Source organism: Seriola dumerili, unplaced genomic scaffold (assembly GCF_002260705.1).
Source record: "Seriola dumerili isolate Sdu_G_001 unplaced genomic scaffold, Sdu_1.0 BDQW01000036.1, whole genome shotgun sequence".
In the NCBI taxonomy this organism is placed as follows: domain Eukaryota; kingdom Metazoa; phylum Chordata; class Actinopteri; order Carangiformes; family Carangidae; genus Seriola; species Seriola dumerili.
Window position 1 is genome coordinate 1,966,838 of NW_019174291.1, and position 24,906 is coordinate 1,991,743.

At 39.1% G+C, this 24,906-nt stretch overlaps 2 protein-coding genes across 2 annotated transcripts in view; one reads left to right on the plus strand and one right to left on the minus strand.

Annotated features, from left to right (window-relative positions):
* Positions 1-640: 640 nt before the first annotated feature.
* On the minus strand, positions 641-17,820 carry LOC111216880 (flotillin-2-like). The gene is made up of 11 exons (XM_022738522.1): positions 17,655-17,820; positions 15,596-15,674; positions 13,293-13,383; positions 12,494-12,617; positions 11,917-12,035; positions 9,787-9,900; positions 9,579-9,698; positions 8,901-9,115; positions 5,451-5,634; positions 3,809-3,958; positions 641-2,756 (listed from the first exon to the last, which is right to left on the minus strand). Exons 1-11 carry the CDS (start codon positions 17,701-17,703, stop codon positions 2,712-2,714), a joined length of 1,290 nt encoding a protein of 429 aa, XP_022594243.1. The 5' UTR covers positions 17,704-17,820; the 3' UTR covers positions 641-2,711.
* Positions 17,821-19,000: 1,180 nt separating this feature from the next.
* The window catches only part of LOC111216976 (rhomboid-related protein 4-like), a 9,944-nt gene continuing 4,038 nt past the window's right edge, over positions 19,001-24,906 (plus strand). The window contains exons 1-5 of the mRNA XM_022738652.1: positions 19,001-19,085; positions 20,359-20,514; positions 20,809-21,118; positions 22,682-22,814; positions 24,256-24,344. Of these exons, the coding sequence (XP_022594373.1) occupies positions 20,371-20,514; positions 20,809-21,118; positions 22,682-22,814; positions 24,256-24,344 (676 nt within the window). The 5' untranslated portion in view covers positions 19,001-19,085; positions 20,359-20,370. The remainder of the gene's footprint in view (positions 19,086-20,358; positions 20,515-20,808; positions 21,119-22,681; positions 22,815-24,255; positions 24,345-24,906) is intronic.

The window sequence follows — 24,906 nt, forward strand, 5'->3', positions numbered from 1 at the left end:
AAATGCAAAATGAATACAAAAGACTCAAAACAACTGTAATGAGACTCAAAATTACTACAAAGACACAAAACTGCCACTAAGAGACACCAAACAGATGCAAAATGACGAAAGAGACACAAAATAACTACAAAAAGATTTACAAGTTTGATTTCCGAAGTGGAGTGGACACAGTGAAGTCTGAGTTTCTTTTGCCAGACAAGAAATTTTAGTTTTTTTACAGAGGTGAATTTAAAAACAAAATTGTTTTTTTCTGATTTACATAAATATGACAAAACATCAGCCTAAATAATTGAAAGAAAAATGACACTCTTTACATCTTCAACCAAAAAACGACTGATATTATTGTACATGCTGAATACACTTTACCACTTATTTGTACTTGTACATCGCCCTATTTTGAAACATGTACATATATGGAACAGAAATCATGTTTCTGAGAAATGTGAGTTTGTTGACAAAACTTGTTGAAAATGGCTTAGTATTTACTCCTTCTGATACAATGGAAATCACCCTATTTTGAAACCTTTTATCCTTTGAACCAGGATTAAAAAGCAAAATCTGTGAAAAACAATTAAAGATGACTGTAAATAAAATGTGCAGAATAGAAAATGGCAATAAATAAATAAATTATGGCATTTTGATTTATTAGAATGACAATTAGCTAAGAGTAAAGTGAATATTCTGAGTACAACCGATGACATGCAGCAAGAGCATACAGAAACTCATGGCCATTTGAAACACATAGTGTATGCTTTAAATAAAATTGGGAATATAACACATATATGTAATAATCGCACAAAAACATTAGACAGATAAGTTCGAGTTAAGTTTATATATTGAACACATCTGAAGTACAAAATATTTGCTTGCCAAAAACAAATCAATATGGTCACAGTATTTGTCAAGTCACTACATAGACAAAAAATGATACAAACATAAATCAAAATGAGCCATTGATACAGAAAAAACAACAATAATAACAGTCCTCTGTAAATTCTGTATCAGTGTGCTCACACATAAAACTACCATTGCATTTGTTCTTTGTATGAGATATGAGATTCAAACTAAACATCACCGTCAGGCCAGTTTCAGTTTAGTAGAGGTGAGTGCAGCTTTGAGAGGTTTGGAGCAGGTACTGGTTACCAGAGTTTACTGTCACTTCTTCTGGAAGTGGAAGTGGAAGTGGAAGTGGATGAAATTAAATTTCACTGGAGGGGTCGACTTGTTATGCACAATAATATACTATATCTGCCAACTCCCTGCCAATCATTTTCCAGAAATCTTTGACAGTTAACTAAGCATCAGATCCTGTGTACAGCTGCTCTGGAGCTTAACATTTGGTGCAAAAAAAACAAAACACATCAAGTAAAACACATAAAACATTGTTTGATAAATAAGAAAGTGCCATTCTATATTTGATGTGACAGTTATTTAAGTGCAAACATGTACACACATTGAACAGAAAGTGTCTTTCTGTGAAACGTGAGCTCGGTTTGTTGACAGAACCTGAACATGGCTTAGCATTTACAGATATTTGTAGTGCAAAATTAAACATCAGTGTCAGGTAAACTATGCAGTATCCCTATCCCTCCTTCTGGTACAAAAAAAGTCGATCTATTCTATTTGGCATCGTTATTTGGCCTTTCATTTTCAGAATCCATTCTGTTAAATTAAGCTTTTTTCCTTATATAAACATGTTTAACACAACTCCAACTCAGCCATTTTCACTCTCTCCTTTTTTTTCTTTTTTTTTTAATACCAATCAATTTTTTTTCAGTCTGAATGCCAAAACTATGACTATTTTACAGTAAAACCTACACTAAATATTAATGGAACACGTTTTGAGCTCTTATACTGAACAAGATCAGAATTTGCTTCCTGTTTTTCTATCAACAATTAAATTAGAATCATTATGTATCAAGCCCGATAACAACATTTTGCAGAGAATGAAACTTTTCTCAGAGGAGCAGACAAAACCTGAAGAAACTCTGCAGATGGGACAAACTTAAAATGGAGATTTGTACAATAAAAGGGTCTACTTTTAAGATTGTGAGCACCTTTGTTAAATTGTAAAAATCAATCACTGAGACATAATGAATAACGTTTGCTAGTCAAAAAATACAACATGAACAATACAAATAAAGTTCTAAAATTAACAAGAATGATTCAGATTATCATGGGAATGCAGATGTGTCAAATAAGGACGTGTAGATATCAACAAAAAGGCCTGCAACATACCAAGGGTAAAAAGTGAGAGCAGAGGCCTTGTCATCTGAAAAAACTAGAGCCCTGATGTATAAATACCAAAGAATAAGTGTTAACATCAGCTGTCAGGACACGAGATAATATAAATGTAACCTGGGTGAGAGTCATTGGGTTGTAACTGTCACGCCTGTCTAATATCAGCTCTCATTTTCAATGACATTTCATACAAACGGGCCGATATATACAATTCAAATACCAAAACTATAAGAAAAATACAAAAAAGAAAAAAAGTACACAAACTATTCCCAAATTAAAATGAAATAAAAGTTCTTTGAATGAGCAACAATGCATGCAGATTTTCTGGTCCTGTATAAAGTAAGGCACCAGAGGTTTCCAAAGAATTCACTTGGTATACAGTATATACGTATAAAACGAAAAAAATTTCAAGTGTATTAAAGGCAGTCTATGAGTGTGCATACAACAGATACTGGAGTCATGTGGAGTCATCAGTTTTCAGGCTTGAGTACTGTCATCTTCTGCAGCAATGGGATCTGTCGAATAAAACGGCACGTTATTCAACCAGGTATGGAGACTCCGAGGCTCTGAAACAAACCCTCATGAATTTTCCATCAGTAAGCTAGACCGCTTTCATGACCTACTTTTTTTTTTTTTGAGACAGAAAGCTGCTGGAGAACAACTTGAGATGGGATCACACCAGCCCTAGCGCCCGTCAACATACTGACATTCCAACAGAACACAACCATCTTCAAACCCCGCCTTAATTTTCATTTCAACTACACACCTGTAAACTTTGGTGACTGTAACCTGCATGGTAGTGATGCTATTGCAGTGACGCACGCGCTACCTGCAACACTGTTGCTGTTGATGTGAAATAAAAGTCGTCTTCTGAGACACTTTTGTTTGTCTTAAATTGACCTTAAAAATAAACATGCAATTCACACCATACTGTCAAGGCCAAACTTAAAGAGGCATTCCACTGTTTTTATATTACACTACATTACATTTAAAGTTCAGTTCACGCGACATGAGTCTACTCAACAGAAAATAACACTGATATTGTCATCAAAGTTTTCTCAGCTTGGCCTTAGACACTACAAATATTTAACAAGAAAATCTGTGTACCTGAACCTGAGTTGTGTTGTTTTAACAGAGGTGGGTGTTAATAAGTAAAAGAGCATCTTGGCCTCTGCAGCTTTGATTTATTTTATTTTGACTTTATGAAAGTGCAACACTCAATCACTGGAGTACACCTTTAATTAAATACTGAATGGTACATTATAACCACCCAATAACAAAAGGCTGTTTTTTTGTTTGTTGTGTGTCTTTGGCCAACATGCCCCCCTTTGGAGGAAACAAATAAACTTAACATAAATAAATAAGAAATTAAATTAAATTAAATCAGCACACACAAAAATAGAAGCATGTGCGCAGACAAACACAGAAACATCAGCTAACAGTTTTTTAGTGTTGTCCTACAAAGCAAAGACGTCATTTTTGGCCACTGACAAAACTCCCTCGTGGATTTAGTAATAATACATATACATTTACACTGTTACAACTCCATATTATGAAGCCTGCTTACCTTTGACAAATCCACTCCAGTGAGAGCTTTGACAGACACAGGCAGCTCAGCCAAAAGGCGGTTTACCTCTCCTGTCACACAGCTGCCGTCCCCGTTCAGGATGACAATCTCATTGGTCTTGGCTAATGGCGCTGCCACCTTGGACGCAATCTGCAAAGATACGGTTAAATGTGAACCCTAAGCAGAACAAAATCGGCCATATAAAATAAGTAAAATAAATAATATTCGCAAGATGAATCGACTGTGATGATCACAAGGTAAGACTGAGACTAGTTACGTACAGTTGTGGTCAAAAGTTTACATACACTTGTAAAGAACATAATGTCATGGCTCTCTTGAGTTTCCAGTTATTTCTACAACTCTGATTTTTCTCTGATAGAGTGATTGGAACAGATACTTCTTTGTCACAAAAAAACATTCATGAAGTTTGGTTCTTTTATGACTTTATTATGGGTTAACAGAAAAAGTGATCAAATCTGCTGGGTCAAAAATATACACACACACTCATAATCACTCACAAGAAGTTAAGAGACCATGCTATGAAGCTCATTTCATTGACACAACTTTCTAAATCACCAAAATTGCTAATTCATGTTGCTGTATGTATATTTTTGACCCAGCAGATTTTGTCACTTTTTCTGTTAACCCATAATAAAGTCATAAAAGAACCAAACTTCATGAATGTTTTTTGTGACAAAGAAGTATCTGTTCCAATCACTCTATCAGAGAAAAATCAGAGTTGTAGAAATAACTGGAAACTCAAGAGAGCCATGACATTATGTTCTTTACAAGTGTATGTAAACTTTTGACCACAACTGTATGTTCCAATACCATTGATTAGCCGATACTGAGTAATGATCCGATACCGCTGCATTGTGAAAAAAAAATCAACATCTGTACACTACTAACCTTGTATGGATGTGATATGTTTGCTATCATTGTTTTATGGCATGGCCCTTTGTAAAACATGAACAGATACATGAATATAATAGAATATTTCTTTTAATTATTTGACTGTCAATCATTAAAAAAAAATAAATGTAGGAATAAATAAAACTTCCTACACTAGTTGTCCTATCAGTACTCACCTATATCGAATACCTGTTCCAGTATTAAGGCAGCATTTCCGATACTAGTGTCTGTATCGGAACAGCACTGACTGAGAGCTGTCATTTTCCTTTACTTTAGCCATCATTTCATATCTAGCTGTCTGAAAAACAACAATCTTTTTACCTTCTGGGGTTCAGTTTTGAATTTGGGTTCGAGAGCTGAGTACTGAAACAAAAGTTTCTACATGGCAATATCACTGCATTATGTATAAAATCCAACCATGCTAGTCTCTTAAAGCTAAACAAGCTGTGTTGTGTGATGTTGAGAGGATTTAACAAACATGATGTAAAACATTTAGAGGGGCTGGTGGGCAGCTTTATTACATTTAGACACAACAGGCTGTTTCCAGTCTCTCTCCTAAGCTTACTCTCTCATGGCAGGATCTTCATATTTAACAGACTCATTTTCTATCAATGTAGTGACTTGATGAAAGTATTTCCTAGTTTGGGAAATCATACACTTAGTTAGCACTGGCTCATGGTTGTGTACTACGGAACTTTAAGGACACTTGGAAAAGCGGTGTATGTGTTACCTTGGGCAGGGCCTCGAGGACCAGTGCACTCTTAGCTGCCTCTCCGTACTGCTGGTAGGCCTCCGCCTTCAGTCTCATTTTCTCAGCCTCCGCCTTGCCGACGACTTCGATCGCGAAAGCCTCCACCTCCCCAATCATCTTAATCCTCTCTGCCTCTGCCTGAGCTATCAGCACCGTTTGTATCCTGTTGCAGGGGAAACACACATGTTAAATAACTGCTGATTCATCAACACATCACACAAAGGCCCTCCCTCTTCAGACCTGGTATTAACATGCATCTCAGGTGATCCGATCACAAGCGGACAGCCCTTAATACAGGTGTGAAGTTACCAAAGACACACTGAGGACACATATGAGATCCGATCACTCGGACCACATTCAGAGGTGGTCTGGACCACATTCTTTTAGGAGTGTGACTACAAACGTGTCCTGGGCCACGCTGATGACGTCTTCTGACACAGTCCAATTAGTCCCAACACAATTTCATCATAAACCCATTTTACTATTTCAAATGGATAAAACCTGATTTCATTGTAAGACCTGTGCACAGTGCATTAATTTGCTCAACCCCTCTGTGCCCCACTCGCAGAACTCTTTAAAACTGGTTCAACTTTGGCCCTAAGTGCAGCACAATTACAAAAGTACTTAGTGAAATAGAGACCACATGACCACAGCATATGGAAATCTTGCATGGTGAGTTTGCTGCTTTTGTTAGAAGACAATAAGCCTGTACCAGAAGCACAGTGATGGTGCAACTCTGCGGCTTTTGACCTCTGACCTCCCTGTAAAGCAGGGCCAACAGAGAAAGAGAATAAAAACTAATATGTAAATTAAAAGACACTGCTTTACTGCCCTGGAGACTTAAAAAATAGAGGAAACATGACAGATTTGTGGTGCAGAGTGGAGAAATACTGTAAAGTCACTTGTCAATATGTCTTTAAATTTGCTGCAATATTCTTCACTGCTGTCACTAAGTGTTTTCACTGTTTGTCTCTCTCTCACTCACAGTTTAGACCTGGCTCTCTCTCTCCCTCTGCATGTAATCCATTAAAACAGTACCACAGATTTTTCACCTGCTCTTCTCAGATGCTGCATTTCTGTTCCACTGGTCAATCAGCAATGATACATCAGATGCAGTGACTTGTTCTCACAACAGGGACGCCTCAAAAACATTTTGCCTCAACCCAAATTTTCAGCTGTGCCTTTTTCCTCCCTTTACCTGTGCAAACACTGACTGTTTACTCCTAGAGAAGGGCCACACATACTGGGCAAATATCCACCATTGCTACTGTAGCGTTAACGCCATATTTTAGAATTTACTCTCGTTGAAATGGGGCACCAGTCCTCTAGGAGGACAACAATGAATTACTTCATTGCCAAATTTATCAATCTCATATCGGAAGCCATGACTTCTCGATTCAATGGATCTCCAGTCTCTACGTCAAAAGAACACAACAGGACAACAACTGGGTGTAAATAAAGGAGTTTATTAACTAAACTACTATCTACAGAGTAAATGCAAGGTGTAATAATCATAAAGATGAAAACAATATTGAAATGAGCAGTGTGATGAGTTGGCAATGGTGGGAGAGAATATGTTATGGCTATACACTATGGCTATACAGCTAATGATACTACATCTACGAATTAGGTTTGATGATTAAATATTGCTATATTTCGACATCAACCCAGTCACTAGCAGAGTGTTAAGACCGGCCTACTGTGAGTTGCGCTGTAGCTGAAGACCCTCGGCTGGAACCCAGGTGGCTGTGGTTGCTGTGGTGACTTTCTGTCTCGGGCACTCTTGATTTCTGCTCGACTTCTCTGCAGGAGGTCGTGCAGAGATGTTATCTGCCGGCGTCTCTTGCGGGTTGATGCGAAATGAACTCTAATGCTCTTCACTTTGGCTGGATAACTTTAGAGGAGACTGGTGTTGACCACATGACTCTGAAGTTGCCAAAATCTTCAAAAAGGAAAACTTGATGATGATTTAAAAGGTACAAAATTACTCTGAGGCACTTCTGTTGTTTTGGTTCAGTTGGTCTTGACTTGGCTTATAAAAATGAAAGATTCAGATACAGCTTCTAGTTTCTGCATCGTTTTCTAGCTTCAGCTTTTCAGCCTCTAGCTTTTAGCTTCGTTTCTCGCATCTTCTTCCTTCTTAGCATCTCGCCGAGTTTCTAACTTTTCGCGTTTCTAACATTTCTGACCTCTTCTCACCTTTCAGGCCTTTTCTTCTTCTCTGACTTCTGTGAATTGTTCACGACATTTGATTGTGAAAATATTTTTCAGTTGTGAGGAAAAAAAAGCAATGCAGCTGTCTGCCTCGCTAGCTCTCACCAGGGCCACTGCACTGAACACACTGCATGACGAACAGGAGTCACACAACAATGCTTTCACTGACTGAAAATGAAATGTAGGTCAAATAATTCAACAACCATGTGGTAATGATGGCAGAGAATTCACAACCCAGCTCGGCTTCAGAGAGAGATATCTAAAAAAAAAAAATCACTTGGAAATACTCTGGATTTTGGTCGGTACTGTCACAACGGTCCCCAGGCCTTAGTGTTTTATGTCTGTCTTGTCATTTCCTGTTTTATTTTGGTAGTTTCCCTATTGTGTCTTTACTTCCTCTGTGATTACCTGCCTTCTCCCTGATGTGTTTCACCTGTGTCTCGTTATTCCCAACAGTATTTATGCCCTGTGTGTCCCTTTGCACTTTGCCAGTTTGTTTTCTTCCCCAGTGAGTTACTTACCAGCGTTTTCCTGACTGCCATTCTGAGAGAGACCGTTTCTGTTACCCGTTTCCTGAGATCTGCCTGTTCCCTGTCGGTACCGTTGCCTGATTCTGCCTGTCTGTGTTTCGCCCCTGCCTGCCTGACGACGTCTCTCAGTTTTTCCCCATTGGATTCCTCGCCTGTTTCCTTTGGGCTTGCCAGTTTTTCTGGAACACTGTTGTCAGGATTCATTGATTTTGATCAATAAACTGCCTGATTTTTAACGGCCTCTCTGGTTGTGCTTTTGTGTTCAACTTGCGTGTCCTGAGCCTGACAGGTACACAGTAAAACTGTGTATGCAGCTACGTAAACTACAGTTAGCCTAGCCTAACAACACGAGCAACCTGAGGGCACATCTTACATACACACCAATACAAGTATTTATGTCTCTCGTTGGACTGGTTTGGCCTCTTGTGGACCATGTGAATAATTGAATGTCATTTTTGGACAAATATTACAGCTCTACAAAGCTGTAATATTGCAACTAAAGTGTTTTGCATTTTGACATTCCCAGATGGTTCTGATGTCCATTCTAATTAGCTTGCTTAGTCATCTTTTTTAAATCAATGACAGGTCGCTGTGTGATCTTAGACTTTCTACAGACTGGTGATGCTGGTTGAAAACGCTCATAAAACTGACTGACTGTCCCTTTAAATGAAGGGTTCTCACTTACTTCTGCCCCTCAGCCAGCTGCTGCATTTTGTAGGCCTCAGCCTCAGCGGGCCTCTTCACCACAGCAATGAGCTCTTTTTCTGTCCGGTCGACCTCCTTTTCCTCAATGGTGATCTGTTTCTTCCTCTGCACCACTTGGATCTCAATCTCCTCCAGACAGATCTTCTGCTGCTCCTTGGCTGCTTGCAGCTCATATGCCAGCTGGGCCTCTGCTTTCTGAAAACATCAGCACGCACACTGTCACGCCTCTAAAGTACACACACCTGAGGTAACACAATCTTTGTTTGACACTGTCTTGTCGGTTGATGTCAGAAGATTCAAGCAAAGTTTCGCAATGGCATGGCTGCATCGTACCATCAAATGAAATTATTCCAGATATCTGATAGATCATATTATACAAAGTTCTACAACATTCTCATTTTGGTGTCTTTGGAAACTCTGACGTCTCTACCAGAAAGTTAAATAAATTGCTGTGGGTCTGAACAATGAGTTTGTAGACCAGCAAAGTGTTGGTGCTGTCCTGGAACCAGTTTTCCTGGCCTAGAGCTGGTTCTTTGTTTGTCAAAACAGAGAAGATCTGGTTGGTGATGCTTATAAACAGCCAACCGTATGTACATCTACCTGATCAGCCTCGACATTATGTCATGTATAAGTGCAAATGAAAACCTCAGGTGCCCACCTTTGAGTTGACCTCCATGTTGAAGATGGCTTTCTGCAGATCCAGTTCACGTCTGGAGTTGGCCATCTTGGTGTCGGCCAGGAATTTCACGTCCATCATCTCTTTCTTACATTCTGCTTCCTGGGAGATGATAAAAAAAAGTAAAGTGATGACCAGGTGGTTATTTTGCACAAAAGAATCCACTTCTCAGAGTCTACAGCCTCCTTACCTGTATCCCAGCATCCCTCTCTGCCTCAGCCACGCCAATGTCTGCATTCCTCTTGACAGCCGCAGTCTGCGTCTTCCCAAGAGAGCTCAGGTAATCCAGTTTATCAAACACATCCTGCAAACACAGAGAAACAGGTCAACCTATAAACTGCAGAGCTCAGCTTCCTGTAAACAATACATCTCAGTAAAGTGAAGTATCAACTGACAAGTAAAAATACATCTTATCCTACAGAGAGCGAGACTGTAACAGAGGAGTGCTGCACTGAAACACAAGTGGTTTGCCCCATTTGTCAAAATCCTGTTTGGCTGTGAGGTCAATGTTCATCAACTGGAAATCTCTCAGAGTTTGTGAAGTGATGAATAAAAGCATGAAGTCAAACACTCTCTTCAGAAGAAGAGAGAAGAAGATTTTTCTACACATTGCATCCAGCCACCAAAAAGAAAATATTTCAGTAAGTCTGAGGAGTGAGCACTTTATTGGATTTGTTGCATGTTTTCTAGATATCTAATTTCTCCCATCACTGATTAGAGAAAATTAGTCTAGTGCAGTTTCAACTACAAACAGACACCTTCTATCTGTGTGTGGTAACAGCTTATTGATTCCTGCACCTGCACTGAAGAGTCACTGGCACAAGGAAACGCCTCATTAACTGTTGACAGTGCTGTCTGATTAGTGACATAGTCTCAGCTACATTCAACATTAACATAAGGAACACCGGCAGTGCAACAGGAGACTCTATAATATCTACTAACTGACAAACTGCCACTAGAATTTTTCCCTTTTGAATAAGAAAGATGAAAAGCAAAAAATACAATAAGGACAACCCACAAATGTCTGAGGCCTCCACTAATGAGCGAACCAGTCCTGACGCATTACAGAAACCATCTGGACTTGGACTAGTTGATGTGATAGAAATGGACTCTGGGCTTCTAGCAAAGCACGGTGGTCAGCCACTCTTCAATTAGCTCTAATCAATAAGAGTGAACTCTACAGGATGAGTCTCCTGCCGGTTAAATATTAAACTCATGAAACCCTGTAGAGATGAATTCTCTCGTGAGTCAGAGAAGAGCAGACTCCACAGGAGACAGAAACATATTCAGTCAATGCTCTTTCACATTATGAGGCAATGTTAAAATACAAAACTACATAGATTAAAAACAAGATAGGGTGACAGCTGACTAATGTTTGTGTGACTTCTACAGTAGTGCTTAGTGTATAAACACACAGTGTATTTCTCATACGTTGAGCTCTTCATAGTAGTTCATGCGTCATACAGAAATCGATAAAATAGAGGGCTAACAAATACAATGACGCGCTTCTTAACTGCATTAGACTCATGCATTACCTAACTCATGGCTTGCAGTTGTATGACTTCACCAACCAGTCATTATGGTCACAATCTCCCCTCCCTAAGATACAGTGTTAAATAATGGCTAGAAGTGTTTTCACAGTACATTATGATGTCACAGTGAAGTTGACCTTTGACCCTTTGGATATAAAATGTCATCACTTCATCATTTTATCCTATTACACACTTGTGTTTAATTGTGTCACAATTAGCATATGAATTTGTGAGTTATAGCCAAAAATATGTTTTGTGAGGTCACGGCGACCTTTGACCTTAGATCACCAAATTGCAGTCAGTTCATCTTTGAGTCCAAGTGAATGTTTGTGCCAAATTTGAAGAAATTCCCTGAAGGCCTTACGGAGATATTGCGTTCAGGAGAATGGGACAGACGGACCTATGGCCTTGGCTGTCGCCGGTGCAGAGGAATAACAAACACAAACCTGAACTTCTGGTCACTTCCAGCAGAATCATTTTTCCTTTCAGAAGAAATGGAGGTTAATTTTACTGTAGTATGACTGAAAATTTTAGGCAAGTGACCATTATGTGAAGCAGGAGATTTATGAATGATACTGATCTACTCATCTCATGTGCTGGTTTGTTCTTGGTTAAGGCTGCAGCTTTCTCTTTTGGATTGGAGAGAGTATCATGTCAACATCCACAGTGAATTGTATTATTTTGACCCATTTCTGCTCAGTAACTACATTGTCATTTTCTTCAGGTATTCTTAAGGTTACACTTACTGGCCACTGTCACAGAACCAGGTCACAGCACCCTCAGCTCACCTTAATGGTAAAGCTGACAATCTCGATGCCCATTCTGCCCACATCAGGAGCCGCTACCTCCCTGACCAGTCTAGCAAACTGGTGCCTGTCCTGATAGATCTGCTCTACAGTCAAGGTACCTGCAAAATAAGAACTATATGCAATTCAAAATGTCACCTTCACTAAGCAGCAGCGGCAGTTTTCATCGAGTGTGAGATCTCTTGAGCTTAAGTAAAAACTAGGGCAACAGAATTGTCTTAACTTTTTAGTGTTGTGTGAGTAATCCTTTATATAAAGTGTCACAAATGTCAAAGAATCATAACGTTTTCTTGTGAAACCAATCGAGCTGAGGCGATTAGTTGTTTAAAAAAAAAAAGAGCTGTTATTTTGATAATCATTAAATTGTTGAAGTTATTCTTCAAGCTTCCAGCCTTTTGTGATTTATTTCTTTTGGTTTGGAACTGATGGTCAGGCAAAAGAAAAAATGTGAAGGTGTCACCTTGGGCTCGGCAGATACAGATGTAGCCCAAAATCATTCTAGTAAATCATTTGTACTGGCATGTCACAAAAACTGTTAAAATGAAATGAATGTCTGTACCTAAAATGGAGCGCAGATGTCCCTCCAAAGTCTGCAGAACCATGGCTTTGATTTCCATCACTGATCTACCCAGAAACTGCTCACAAGCCACTGCCAGCAAGTCAGGCTCTGTCATGACTTTCACCTGAAGAAGACACAGTTACGGAGACACTCATCAGCTCATCTGATCACAGACCAGCCTCTCAACATCAACACCCAGAGTATGGGATGTGGCCCGTGCTGTAGTCTCAAAATATCAGTGTTAAAGATTTAAGCAACAATGCTGGCTTTGTGACATTTCATTATAGCAAATACAGAAACATTTTGTGATATGCTGAAATATGGGCAGAGATTTTGAGATCCAACTTACAATTTGAAGGTAAACAATATCTAAAAACATTTAACTTTGCAGTTATTAATTGTGTGTCAGTCCATTGCTGTTAATGGCTCCCATTTTCAATGGAAAAGTAAATCCATCAGCAGTGTTAGATATTTGCTGTCAGGTCTATTCTATTTCTTAACCACTAGAAACTAATCGGTTTCACATAAAACCCTTAAGAGAAACCAAATAAATAAATACAAAAAATGATGATGTCTGCCTACAAACAAAGCTGTACAACAACTTTGTACAAAAATGGTCTAAACATGGCAAAATTTTATTTAGATCAGGAATTATCTGATCAGACAAACAAATGATCAGAGCAGACATCTGGTTCCAGCTGTTGGTACTTGACAGTTTTTGATATTATGTGCTTGGAAGACGATTCTCTAAATATTAAGAAAGTATTTACACAGCTACGTCATTGGCCTGTGGCCTTACCTGAGCCACCCCTGTGACAATGATGGCTACTCCCTCTGCTGTCTCCACATCCTCACATCGGGGCCACAAAGTCATGAGCTCCAGTGATATCCTACGGCAAGGTGCAAAAGCATATTTAATAGACCACTGAGAGAGGACTATGAAGCCATAAAAGCAAACTGTGAAATAAATGGATGTGTGAATGTGGATGTTTAACACTGTGTTCTGTCAGGTCGCTGAGAATCTGATAGTTGCACTTCCTACTTCTGGTTGTTACAACACCATCTGAAAATTTGTAACTTTTTCATGTTTTAGTATTGTACCGCATTGAATTAAAGTGAGTTTAACTTTAATTGTTTTTTTTTAAACAGATCAACATAGAAAAACTAAAAATATCTCTATGAACAAACTACCTGCAAGTACATTGAAAAACCATGTGCAGGTGTACCAAGGTGAAGAACTGTTGCAGTTTTAAAGGCAAGGGGTTAGGAGGGCTAGGATTTATGTTTTTTCTGTTTGCTACACTTTGTATGAAGTTAACTGATAGATAAAAACTATTGATGACTTTGCTTTTGGAGGCATCCTCACTTTACTTTTAGAGCCTAAAATGTTTGCACAATATTGTATATTAACTGTATTTTTTTTTCATGGGTGATCCACTTAAAGTCACTCAGGGTAAGACTGTCTAAAGCGGAGCATGAAATGTTAATATTAAGTTAGTATAATGTATGTGAGGGAATTTTCTCTTGTCCACCTAACAAATGACTGACTCAGGGTGAAAGGTCAGTGTGAGGCCCTAGGTCGCTGTGCCACAGCTACTGCATTAAATCTGACAGGCCTTGAGACGCTCAGGCGGCTCCTCCAGACGGAGCTGTGGTTTGATGCTGATACTGCTGGTGCCAGGGCTGATAACAACAGACCTTGGATGGTCAGTAACAAGTGGCTGGGTGTTCTTGGAATCAGCACTTGGGCGTGTATAATCTTGTTTCCTTGTTTATGGTTAATTAACCAATAATGTATTCACACATCCCCCTTCTTCCTCTTCTTCTAGATATTTGACCAATTAGGGAGTGTAAGCTATCTATAGTAATCTCTCTAAGTGTATGAAGACTATCCTCAGGGGTTCCTGCTTCAGAATTGAGGTGACATCATGCACAGAAGCCTGTCATGATAATCCCTCTTTTCTCCTTGATCAAGCTTCAATAAACATCCTCAGCATAAGACATCCTGGACTCCAGCGCTCTTTCTTCACCACCGCTGATAAGAATTTCCGCTGATAAGATTTTTTTCATTTTATGAAATAATCTTTCATCAATTGAACTGGTTTCTTCTTTGATTAATAAAAGATCAAATAAAAATAACAATATTGATATTTTTATTGTTAAAAGCAACTCATGTGTCATGATCTATGAGGTGAATGCATCATTAACTGGCCACTTCTGAATATATTTTAATTGCAACCTAACAAGGCATACCTTTTTCATATTCATCATTAACTACTTAATTACATGCATGTTTACACAAGACAATTCAGACATAAAGTCTGTCAGGTGAAACCTTCTAAATTCAGATGTTGGAAAGGTGTCAGGGAGTTTCAGAAGCTGTTTAACAATCGGACTGAACTGTACACAAGTGGAGGAGGTGGTTGTATTTGCGATTATTCGTTTAATCCTTCCAAGAAATGAATAGAGAGTAAAATCTGGCAGGACCACAACAGAACAGGACAGCACAGGACTTTACAACAGAGCAAATGAAATATTTGACAATCCAACGGTGACATGTGACAGGGCTGATGACCAGCGCTGTAGTATATAAAAGTGCTGTGATATAATGTGTGATTGCCTAGTAGAGCTCAACAGGCCAAAAACAAATAATGCAAAAAGTATATTTGTCTTTTGACACTGCACATATCATAGGGAGGGCATGTTATTACTACACAGCTAAGAAAAGTGGGAATGTGTGTATGGAATATAGACAGAAAAGGAAAAACACCATTGAACCTGTTGTACATTGTGTGTGATACAAGACTATATGGTAATGGTATGGCAATATGGTAGAACGGTTTTCCTCCTCTACTTGTGTACTGACTGCCTGCAGATAATGGGACTGACTTCCCTGTGGGAATTCAAGACCGCAAAAGCCCATGTTAGCTGTGAGCTGTGAAAAACCTTGGTCATTTCATCCAAATGAGTATGAACAGAGGATTTTTAATAGCATGATCCACTTATCTGTGATGAGTAGTACTGGCCTGAACAAAGGCATTTCAAGGAGCTACTAAAAGGCCATTTCAAGATAACATAAAACTGCTTATACTATGCTGTCACCTCTGAGCGTCTGAGAGGAACCACCAAGCCCAGGCCCAGCCTCCCACGATGTATTCCTTATCATCAGAGCCACAACCACCTGAGGGGAGAAGAACATTTCTATTAAGACAAAGCGTCATGGTCAATAATCCAGACACTTTTCATCAAATAACATGTTGACATCAAACTGCACTGCTGAACTCTGAGCTGTCATCTGAATTATTCAGGAGTCACTTAACTTTGTTCACTTGAGGGCTTGTGCAAAACGTCTGTCAGTCAAAAAAGCTTGGTGTGTAGATAAAAGCACAGCAATAACACAACAAGTGTGAAAGCAGCGTGGGAGATATAGTACTACACTATTCAGCAGTATTTCTCAACCTCGGTCAGGTAATAAACCTGAGTGGCTGTGGCATTATAACAGGACAGGAAAGCAGAAACAGATCTATTTCCTCAGTTGTTCCTCTTGTCTCTGCTTTTTTTTATTTGTGAATTATGGAATAGTTTTACATTTCCAGGGGTGTCATAATTTACAAATGAAAGAAAGCAACAAAAACAAAACGGTCGACCTGATCATAACAAAGACGTTTTCAACTGGTGACAATCGCTCACAACTAGACAATGCTCAGGAGTTTCAATTTTGTCAATTAATCAATGAGTCAATGGCAGAAAATTAATCAGCATTTTCCTAATCCATTCATAATTTTAATAATTTTAGAAGTAAAAATGTTTGCTGGTCCCAGCTTCACAAATGTGGGACTTTGAAGCACCTCTTCAACATGTATAATAACTGAATATCTAGGGGTTGTTGGGTATTGGATAAGTCATCTGAATACATCGCCCTGGGCTATGGAAAATCATTGCTGGGATTTTTCACAATTTTTTGACATTTTTTTAGACAAAGCTATTATTGATTAATTGAGAAAATAATCAACAGATTAAATGACAATGAAAATAATCATTCGATACAGCACTAGACACAAACCAAAAAACACTGGGAGCCACTGCTGCACAGCATTTCCAGCTTTGATATTTTCTCTGACAATAATACGGAGATCTCATATATCCATCTACATTAACTAGTTACTTTACAGGTCAGGTTTTTACAAACTAATATTATCAACAAAACACAACACATTGTTAACAGGATAAACCATTTCTTTTTCCAGTCTTTTGGGCTTGTGACCCTTCACTTAAAAGCAGTGTTTAGTTGGGGGCTTTTCTCATGTTTCTGATGTTTATGAGTTGTTAACAGTTTCACCAAAAAGAGATTTAGTCATTAAACAGTTTCATTCAAACAAACTTTTTGAGGCTCAAAGAGGTAAAATTAACCAACATTTAACAGAAAAAAGAAAAGATTCAGCCCAAAATATCAACACAAATGTGTGTCTCGGACTTTGTTTTCTAATCTAATAACATCATATATGATAATAGTTCAGTCACAAGTATTTTTGCTTTGATCCTTTCGCTAAATTTTGCTGATAATAGATGTGTATTTTTAATTAAGTGGAATTTTTATTCAGGACTTGTAATTAAGTATTTTTGCACTTATGTGTAGGTACTTTTCCTTAAGTAAAGGATCTGATCACTTCTTCCATCACTGCAGTTTTATTTTGATAGCGACGATGGGGGTGGGCTGGTGATCAAACCGCCCCCCTCCAGCAATAACATCATGTGGAATGAAGCCACAGACTGCCTCCAAACACAGGGACTTTAACTGTTTGCACATGGGTTTGTGGTTTGTAATTATAATTTGTGGTCAAACTCTACACATAAGCTACAGCGCTTTATAAACTGATGTATCTGGGCCGGTATTCCTCTGATGATAAACCAAAGCCTGTCGATCATGTGACTTAACGGTGCTGACAGTGTAATCTAAGCTCAGCTAAACCGTGATTAACGTCAATAAATAACATTACAGACAAGGATTTGGTTTCAGAATTTAACACAGAAGACAGTCATTTCTAGTTTCAGCAGACAAAACAAGTAATTTTGCGACAGACAATAGAAAGTTAAATGAGGCTTGGTTAGCTAGTTAGCCACCCACCTTCTAACCGTTAGCTCTGATATCAACGTTACCTACCGGAGACCACCAGAGCCTCGTTTGGACCCACAGTCAAACAGTTCCCCATGCCGAGTCGACACAGCAGCGGAAAGAAAAGGTAAACCAGCGGACAGTCGGATCTTCCACGGAACTGGCGATGCAGGTGTATCCTATGTTTAATCCGAGTCTAACCGATTTGAATGAATCTCCGCGTCCCGACCGACGACAGCAGCTGTAGTCGCGATGACGTCATGTGTCAACACGGCGGACTGGGGACTACCAAGGATGGCCGGGCTACTTCTTTTGTGCCTTACTCTGAATATCTAATGTAATTAATAATAAAAAATTTTATTAAATTTAAACAATAAAAAAAAACTACCATGGACGGCCTGCTAAAACATACGGCTAAAAAACAAAACAAACAAACAAACAAACAAACAAATTAACAAATACACAGGCCCTATTTTATTTTCCTTATACTTCCTTTGCAGTTTATCTTGGATGGCAAAAAGCGTCCTTCAGCCGAACCTGAATAAAACTAAAAAAGTCCATATCCTTGGCCCTGCAGACAGTCAATCCACGGCCCCCACAATTAATGCCCAATTAAAATAAAACATATGTAAAATTATATATAAAACCTAATAGAAACTGGAACAAGTTCATGGGGACATATGTCTAGACCATATGAATATGTATGTTTGTGTATGTATGTTTATATTGTAGACATATGTTACATGACTATACTGTATATCCATCTCAAAGCTTGTCAGTATATGTTGCTATTATTAAGTCTGTGAGCACTTTCCTAGAATCGTTAGATAGACATATTTTAAATTAATAACATATAATATGTACATATATACACATAACATATATGGTTGTAACATGTTATACCATATAAAAATAAATCATAATCAATCTTAATGCGACATATATGGCAACATCACTCTCAATATTGAGACATATGTCCTATATAAATGTTACATTTCTGAATGGGCAAATTATTTTCCAGCCAGTCCACTAGTAATAGAATTGCTTCACCACCAGTTGCTCAAGAGATAAATCTTTCCAAACTAGGTTCTTCATGTTAAAAGTCACACGTATGCCGTCACTATTTTGCTCATGTGTTTTTATTATTATTGTGAAATATAAAGTCAGTGATGCTGTCAGTTCTTCCCAATGTCAGTCAGCTTTCTTCGTTAAGATGAAACTGCAACATGACACTTACATATAGTGTGTGTATCTAATCTAAGTTTTGTTCAGTTCAAGCACTTAGACCTTTAAAAAAAAACATCAGCATACATTATTGACAGTTTATTTACCGCTAAAGTTTCGGTTTCGTTTCTCCTTCCCACCGCGGGAGCGCGCGCAGCAGCGGGCTGACGGTTAAAACTCATGCATGAGGCTGAGATAAAGCTCTGTGGACTTGTACCGAACAAAATAATAACACAGCTTTAACAGGCGTGACGTGTAAGTAAAGTGTATTCAGATTTATTATAAGACTGTGAAGTCTTTGGAGCTGTGTTTATTCTCCGCTCTCTGGATCAGCTGCTTCATTATTATATAATCACCTAAAACAAAGAATGAAGAAGGGCAGTGAATACAGAGGTGTCCTTATTGCAGCTGAAAAGTTTGAAATAAAGTAGGCCTACCTGCTATTTTGTGGTGTTTCACAATTAAAGGAATATTTGATAACATTTTGACAAATATGCTTATTTTCTTCTGTAAGAGCCATTTCTATGCGAATATATGTAGATACCAAATATGGCCAGTAGGTGTCCTCATTGTATTGTGTGTGAATTTCTATATGGGTGGGAACCTTCTGGCAGGTGTCAGGTGTGTTGCTAGACTGAAGGAGTACACAGTTTTTCGACCGCTACGGTACGCCCCGCTCCGCTGCTGTCACGTTTGTTCGTAGTAATGTTGTTGTTTGAGTAATGGATTCTTGCATGGTTTAAAGATCCAGACGGTGAGAAATAAAGAAAGCATCAAATGAAGAAGCGAATCCCGAAGCTGCTTGTTTCATTGAACACAAGTTCTAGTCATGCAGTAGCAGCAAGCGCGTCTAATAGTTTTAGCCCGTCTATGCAGCCCCTCAGTGGCTTTAAGTTTAGGCTTAGCCGCTACATCTTCCTTAAATTCGAAGATTTGAAAACTCTTGTGTGTGTTGGGTAAATATTTGTCTTGGATGATTTTGGCAACTGCTCCGTAAATAAAATGTAACCATCTACATGCACCTCTAAAGCTCATTTTATATTTAATTTATCTAATTGGTAAAAACAAAAAAACTAGTTGTGAAAATGTCAGTATTCTGGTTAATGTGTTTTCAGTATTTGCACTTCATTTGTGTATTTGACAGCCACATGGGTTGTGTTTTCAGTATTTTGTTGTGTTTGCTCACTTTGAAATGTAACTATGGGTCATAATAAGCTGCCTGCACAGATGACCTGGGGGGTTGTTTTTTTTTTTTTTTTTACAGGAGGATGGTCTCACATCTGATATGTTCTTCAGTGCAGTTAGCACAGTAGTACACCTTCCTTCCTTCATGGACACTATGTTTGTTTACGCTGTGGTTAGCTTTAACTGGCCTTTATCGCCTCCTTAAGGACTGAGATTGATCACCTAACTTTGACCATGTTCTGCAGGGTCAGGTGTTTATGCCGGCTGACCCAGGAACAGATTTGTGGCCTGTCGCCAAGAAAATGAATAGATCTAACTTTTACTTTGCACCATGTCTCTCCAGGCTGTTCTCAGTATGCAGAGGGGCTTCCAGCTGGGCCTGCTGCTTCTGGTGGTCCAGCTGTTCCAGGAGGGTCTGGGAAACATCCCTGCAGTCACCCTGACTGTCCTGGGATTCAATGTGTATCTGTACATGTTCCCTGCTGCTCCTCTATTGAAGGTAATTCAACAGTAATCTGTTGAATTGATCTGACAACTCAGTGGCACAGTTTGCAGCAGTGCTACTGCTTAGATAGTTTAATCTATGTATAACAATGTATCACATGTTAAGAACTCATTGTATGTTTTGTATGTAAATCTCAATCTACAATCTAAGTGACTGCAGCTGTCAGATAAGTGGCATATATACAACACATATTTCCCACTGAAATGCAGAGTAGAGGCATCAAGTAGCATGACTTGTTATTGCTGTTATTGGACATTTATTACTACTTTCTATCCATCTAATCCTCAGGCGTGTGTGAGCCTCCAACATGTGTACAGGTATAAAGAGTGGTGTCGCCTCTTCCTGTCCCCCTTGCACCATGTTGATGATTGGCACCTCTACTTCAACATGGTGTCCCTCCTCTGGAAAGGCATCAAGCTGGAGCCAAGTCTGGGTGCAGCCTGGTTCCTCTACCTGCTGTCAGTCTTCTTTCTGCTCACCGGACTGGTCTATCTGCTGCTGCAGGCGCTGATGACAAAACTCACTGAGGATTCAGATCCATTTCTAGGATTCATAGACGTGTTTTCTCACAGCAACGAGTGTGCTGTTGGCTTCTCAGGTATAAACTACCAACAGTGTTATTATTTTAGAAAATGAAAAAAAATATATTTATTTTATTTGTATGCAAATCTAAGTCATAAATGTCCATCCATCCATCCATCCATTTTCACCCCTTGACCCCTTGTTCTGGGGTTGGGTCACGGTGGCAGAAGGTCAAGCAAGACAGTCCAGACCTCCCTGTCTGCAGCACCATGGCCAGATGAGATATATAATCTCTCTATTGTGTTCTGGGACTACCCAGGTGTCTTCTAACGGTGGGATGAGCTGGGAAGACCTTCAATAGAAGGCTCCCAGGAGTCATCCTAATCAAGTGCCCAAACAACCTTAACTGGGTCCTTCAATGTGAAGGAGCAATGGGTCTACTCTGAGCTTCCTCTGGATGTCTGAGTTCACCCCCCCCCTTTCGTTAAAGCTGGTACCAGCCACCCTGCAGAGGAAACTCATTTCAGTCACTTGTATCCACAGTCTCATTCTCACAGTCACTATCCAAAGCTCATGACCAAAGGTGTAGGTCTGATCTAGACTGGTGAATTGAAGGCTTCGCCCCCTGGCCCAGGTTCAGTACAATGCCTGCGTTACTGCTGACGCCGCACCACTCTGGATGTAGGTCTCCTGCTTCATCCTACCCTCACTCATAAACTAGACCTCGAGATACTTAAACTCCTTCACTTGAGGCAGCAACTCACCCTCAACCCAGAGGGAGCAGTCCACCGTTTTCCAGCAGAGAACCATGACCTCAGGCTTGGAGCTGCAGACCTTCATCCCGTCGGCCTCACTCTCGGCTGAAAACCACCTCAGAGTGCACTGAAGGTCACAGTCATAAATGTCGTTGTTCATAGTTTCTAATTTTTTATGTCAAATACCATTTGTATTTAATTAGATTGTTTTCATTATTCAATGAATTAGTATGTAAATGAATTTCTTGATTAAGTGATTAATAGTTTGGTCAATAAAATATATTTAAGATGTTAGAAGTAAACAAGACTAGGTTAAAACCTAGTATATGGCTGGACTGCGTATGACAATGTGAAAAAATGAGGATGCAGTTGAAAACTCTTGTGGAACTGCTGTAAACGACTGACATCATCACATCTTAATCTAGTGACGGATGCTCTAAGTGTAATTTTGAAGTAAACTTTAAAAATAGACCTGAAACAATAAGTTGATCAACACCAGAATGAATCCCATAATTGATTAATCATTTTATACTTGCAAACCTGCATCAAAGTCACTGGTTTCAGCTTCAAATGTTTGTGTTTGTGCTCTGGCACGTTGTGATGTGCATTTTTCACTAAAATAGAATATCTGAAATTTTATAGACCAAATGATTGATTGATTCATCAAGAAAGTCATTAGCAGACTAATTGATAATGAAAATAATTGTTAGTTGCAGCCCTAATGAAAAACAAAATGTATATAGAAATGGCAAACAAGCTGTACTATTTCTCATTTAATGTACTTTTCTCTCTGGTTTCATATTGACTGTAAGTAACCCTCTGTTTTGGTGATATTGAACATATCCTGTTTTTTTCTAATCCTCTCAACACAACTGTGTTTTCAGGCGTCCTGTTTGCTCTGAAGGTGGTCGGTAACCATTACAACCCAGGCGGTGTGACCTACGTGTTGAATATCCGTGTGTCCAATCGCTTTGCCAGCTGGGTGGAGCTGGTACTGATCTATCTAATCAATCCTGGGTGAGATAATCAAAGACCAAAATTACAGTGCTCTCCTGGGCACCAGGGAGCGGGAGGTGAAACATGGTCACCATTAGGAAAAAAACAAAACATCAACCACCCAGACATAAAGTCTACAGGGCTTTTGCAAGTCTGCAAACAACAACAACTAAACTGAATTTAGTTGTTAAAAGGCTTTAACAACTTATTTAAAAAATCTTGAAAGTCTTGAATATGTTTTTTCCCTGCCTAGACAGTAACATTAGTAAACGAGGGCTGTTGTGAGACATACATCTGTGGTTCTGCAGGAGGATGTTCAATCCCTTTTTGGGGACTTTCAGTCAGCAAACACTGACACTACTACTGCTACAGTAGCAAGGAACCTCATCCCCTCATTATGGGCAAGTGTTAGCTTTTGCACAAATCTAATTAAATTGATCTTTTTTTAAATTTCTTAATCCATTCATCAATTTTCTGCCACTTATCTGGATACAGGTTATGTTAAATGACCAATTACTAGGAATTATTTTCATATACTGTATATATACAAATACATGTATATGTAATAAATTATCATTCATTTTCTGTCATCCTTTGGCCGCTGTGATTGTAAAAAAGGTATTAAATTGTATTCTCTGTGGAATTAGAAAGGCTTTAAAAGCTAAACCTACAGCTAAATGCTAAATAACAGAAACTTTGGAGATTGTGGTCTTTGTTGACTAGGAGAAACTACATTTACTGGTTTAAAGGTAAACCATATAGTATAAAGGTAGATGTCCATGTGTTGTTTGATTATAAAGCAGGTCTAGGTTCTATATTAATACTGTGAAAGTATCAAAGCCTCAGTCCACAGAGAAATGCACACAGCCTGTATTCAGAAACTGAGCCTTAAAACCAGCTGTAAGGACTTCTGTAACTTTGTGATGTCACAACAAGCAGTCACTGCTCTAAGCCATGCCCCAAGCCCCGCCCACCTAGACCCACCATCCTTGCAGGATTTGGTTTCTCTGAGTGTTTACCTGAAATCGGCTCAGGGCCTCCTCTCTTCTGATTGGCTCACCGACCTGTTGTTACCAGAGCTCCAGAGAGAAGCCTGAGAGAGGAGATGTAGAACTACACTCAGATGGTTTTTGGTTCTTAAAACAACAAATATATCTTCTTTAAAATCAACACTTCAAATACAACACTGGAAAAGTGTCAAATATAGGACCTTTAAATGCTTTTTAAGTTTTATATGCTCGGGACATTTGGACCAATTAAAGTACAGTCCATCCATCATTGTAAAAATGGTAACAATGACAGAATAATATTTAAGATGTCGTACTAACATAAAAAAAAGGATCCTGTAAAAACTAGAAGAGTCAGAACAACCAAACATATTTTTTGGTCATGGTGCCGTAGATTAGTATACTGAGTAGTGAAGTGTTTAAATTTTCATACTGTGGTCTGTGCTCCTCTTCAGGACTTCTCTGGTTGCCCACCTGGCAGGTATCCTGGTGGGTCTGCTCTACACTGTGGGTCCACTGAAGACCATCATGGAGACGTGTGCAGGTCTGAATGTGTGTGTGTGTGTTGCCGTCTTAGATAGACCGTTAATATACAGTGGCTTCAGAGAGTATTCAGATCTCTTCACATTGTGCACACTTTATTGTGTTGTTGGTTTAATTTTAAATGGATCACTCTTCACTCAATAAGCCACAATGACAAAGTAAAAACATGTTTTTCTTCTTTATGATAGAGCAGGAGGGACAGGGAGACTGGTCAGAATGCAGATAAATACAGAGATGTCCTCTACCAAAACCTGCTGCAGAGTGCACAAGAACCTGAGACTGGGTCGCTTTTCAGCCCAGTGTGTAAATTGGTGGGCGAAATAACAGTGACCCACAAAGTGAGCAAAACGTGAAGGAGTCTGATGCTTTCTACTACTGCAGATGTTTGTGTCGAGTTTCTCCATCCGTGTGTGTGTGTGTGTGAGTGTGTGAGTGTGAGAGAGAGAGAGAGAGAGAGAGAGAGAGAGAACACATCTCTGCTGAGGAGAAATGAGTCTATGCCCAGATCAGTACATATCAGAATCTTAATGTAAACTGTATCACCAAGTGTTAGTGAATGTTAC